This window comes from Loxodonta africana, chromosome X (genome assembly GCF_030014295.1).
Source record: "Loxodonta africana isolate mLoxAfr1 chromosome X, mLoxAfr1.hap2, whole genome shotgun sequence".
Lineage (NCBI taxonomy): Eukaryota > Metazoa > Chordata > Mammalia > Proboscidea > Elephantidae > Loxodonta > Loxodonta africana.
Genome location: NC_087369.1, coordinates 33,259,413 through 33,262,033, shown reverse-complemented (window position 1 = coordinate 33,262,033; position 2,621 = coordinate 33,259,413). Strand labels below are relative to the sequence as shown.

The 2,621-nt window shown below is 49.6% G+C and overlaps 1 protein-coding gene across 1 annotated transcript; it reads right to left on the bottom strand.

The window, feature by feature from the left end:
• Positions 1 to 888: 888 nt before the first annotated feature.
• On the bottom strand, positions 889 to 1,896 carry LOC100671304 (melanoma-associated antigen B2-like). Its single transcript, XM_010595805.1, has one exon. The coding sequence runs from the start codon at positions 1,894 to 1,896 to the stop codon at positions 889 to 891; it is 1,008 nt and encodes a 335-aa protein (XP_010594107.1).
• Positions 1,897 to 2,621: the final 725 nt, after the last annotated feature.

The following is a 2,621-nucleotide window of genomic DNA, read 5'->3' as shown; positions in this document are numbered from 1 at the left end:
CAACCTCACCCCTACCTGCTCTTCTCACCCCCTACTCTTCCCTACCCTATGCTTCCTAACTTAAAATTCCCCCCACCCCCACTGAGACATTAAAGTTTCCCAAGGTCCCAAACTGCCCTCCCTCAGGGCATTTACACTAAAGGGAACCCTGAAGCGCTCACTCCTTTTCTATTAGTCCTGAGGTCTTGGACAGTATCTCAATCTCCTCCTTATTTCATATCTGCTCCTAGACGCACACGGGCTTTGACGCCTTTGCCTAAAGGGCCCCAGTACTGGCATGAAGCCTTCCAAAGAGCAGATGTTCAATTACTGTTTGGGGAAAATAAGAGCCACTGAACAAGAGGTCAAATCATCACGATTTATTTTCTCCCACATCCTTGTATAAACTAAACACATCCAGGCACATGTATGTTTTACTTCTACCAAATGGAGTAAGGGAAACCAAGACTTGGCCATCTTTTATGTTTTTACACCTCTATCTTGTGATCCTAACTAATTGTTGTGGATGTCTTTAATATTTCCAAAGACATCCTTACTCTGATACTTTGTTAACTGGTTCTGGATCACGAAAAAATATTCAAGGATTTTCGTTTTCTTTTATGTAACACAAAACTCTTACTCCTAAATCTGATAAACAGCAATAAATGCATGAGGAGGAATTCACATTCTGAATGTAAATAAGCTTCAACTAAAAGGAACATTTGAAAAAGACAAAAAATGAGCTAAATCTACAAGTTACTCAAGTATAACAGGAACACAAAAAGACATAACGTGTGCTCCCTCCAGCCTAACCTCTCCTCCACTACTTAGAAAGTTAACAGCCCTGTTCAACAACAAAGTGAAGAATCTGCCTCAGACTTCACTACGGGTGGGAGGACCTACTGGACTTTACCCTGACGCTAGCCTGGCCATGATATTCAGACCAGCCCTGGCCCATTCTCTGCCTGCAGCTTGCTCTTCCCGATCTCTCCAAATTTCTTCATACAGGGCTTGGAAGGCAGTGGGGTCAGTATCACTGATCTTGGCCAAAAACTCTATGACTTTTTTCTTGTTGGCTTCAGTGTGGGCTCTGGGATCCCACAGGAATTCGTGGCGTGGAGGATAACTGTTGGGCACCTGCCGGTACTCCAGGTACTCTGCCTGCACCAAATCTTTGGTGATGAGCTTCCTTGGCTCCCCAAAGATGAAGTGCCTCTTCCCATCGTACATCCCAAACACATTCAGGAATTCCCACATCTCCTCCTCGGTGGCCCGGTTGCCATTCCTGCAGATCATGCCCAGGAGAGGCATCAGAATCCTGGTCTTGGGAAACCCCCTGCAACCACTCAGATTCTCTTCCTTGGTGATCTCCAATTTGCTGACAAGGGCATAGGATTGACCTTTGGAGTTGACTTTCTTCATGTCAAGGCCAAAGACCAGCTCTATGCACTTAGAGGCTCTCCTCAGGATGTCAGGGAAGTGCTCCTTGTACCTTTTGTTGATGATCTTCATCATTTCTGCCTTCGTAATGGGCTCTTTCATTTTATACTTGTACAGCAGGAACTGCAACAACATGCTCACCCTCCGGGTTACGGGGTCTCTTTGAGACCTCTCAGTGGGGGCTGGGGCCGCAGAGGAACTTGGACCTCCCTCATCTTGGCCCTCGGCCCCTCCAGCAGCTCTTGTGCCCGAAGCACCAGCAGCAGCAGTGGTGATGGGCGGGATGCTCTGAGGCCCCTGGGGAATGCCAGCAGCAGGGGAGCTCAGGGGAGACCCCCCCAAAAGGAGGAGAAGAAGAGGAGGGGACCCTTCCTCCTCTACTGCAGTGGCCTGAGCACCGTCGACACTGTGGGTGTCACCTCGGGCCTGGCGACGTTTCTCACGGGAGCGGAACTTACTCTGATGACCACGAGACATGATGACTCTGCTCAGGGGTAGCAGGCAGGAGTGTAAGGAGGGCAGGTGATTCAGGACCGCTGGAGAAGGCAGACTGAGAGGGTGTGTGCCCCTATAGCAGAGAGATGTCTCCTTGGCTTTCACAACTGCTGCCTCTGCAGGATTCTTGAGGACACTGCTCTTGGACCCCTCAAGGCTCCTATCGTCCTGGTCAGGACCCTGTAGAGGAAATTAGAGGATGGATTAGGCTGTAGATTGTCAGCCCTGCTTGGGGCTTACTGGGTTGACAGCAAGGGCTAACACTAGGGACTCTCTGTACTGGGTTATTGGGGGTTCTTCTAATTTCATTCGTAGGACCATCATATCATCTGCTGGCAGGCCCAGAGCACCTCCCCTCTACTACTCTGACCTTGACACCTCAAATCCCTTTGGGACTCACAAGCAGGAACTGAAGGAGCAACTCTGCCACCACTCCTCCCAGGGTGTCTCAGTGATGACAGCACATGGGGCCCATTCCATCTGGGGTTCCTTGGAGCCCTCAGTCCTCCACCACGGTCATTACCTGAGTTGCCACCTTTCACCAGGTCCTTCACCTCCCTGAGATGCCCTAGGAGGAAATAAATGCAACTCACTAAGTCAGCATACTCAAGTCTTCCAGGTCTGAGAGCAGGATCGGGATTATGGTTTCCCCTGATTTGAGGGAGGACTCACCTCAGTATAAGTCAGTATCCTCACATGACTCCTTT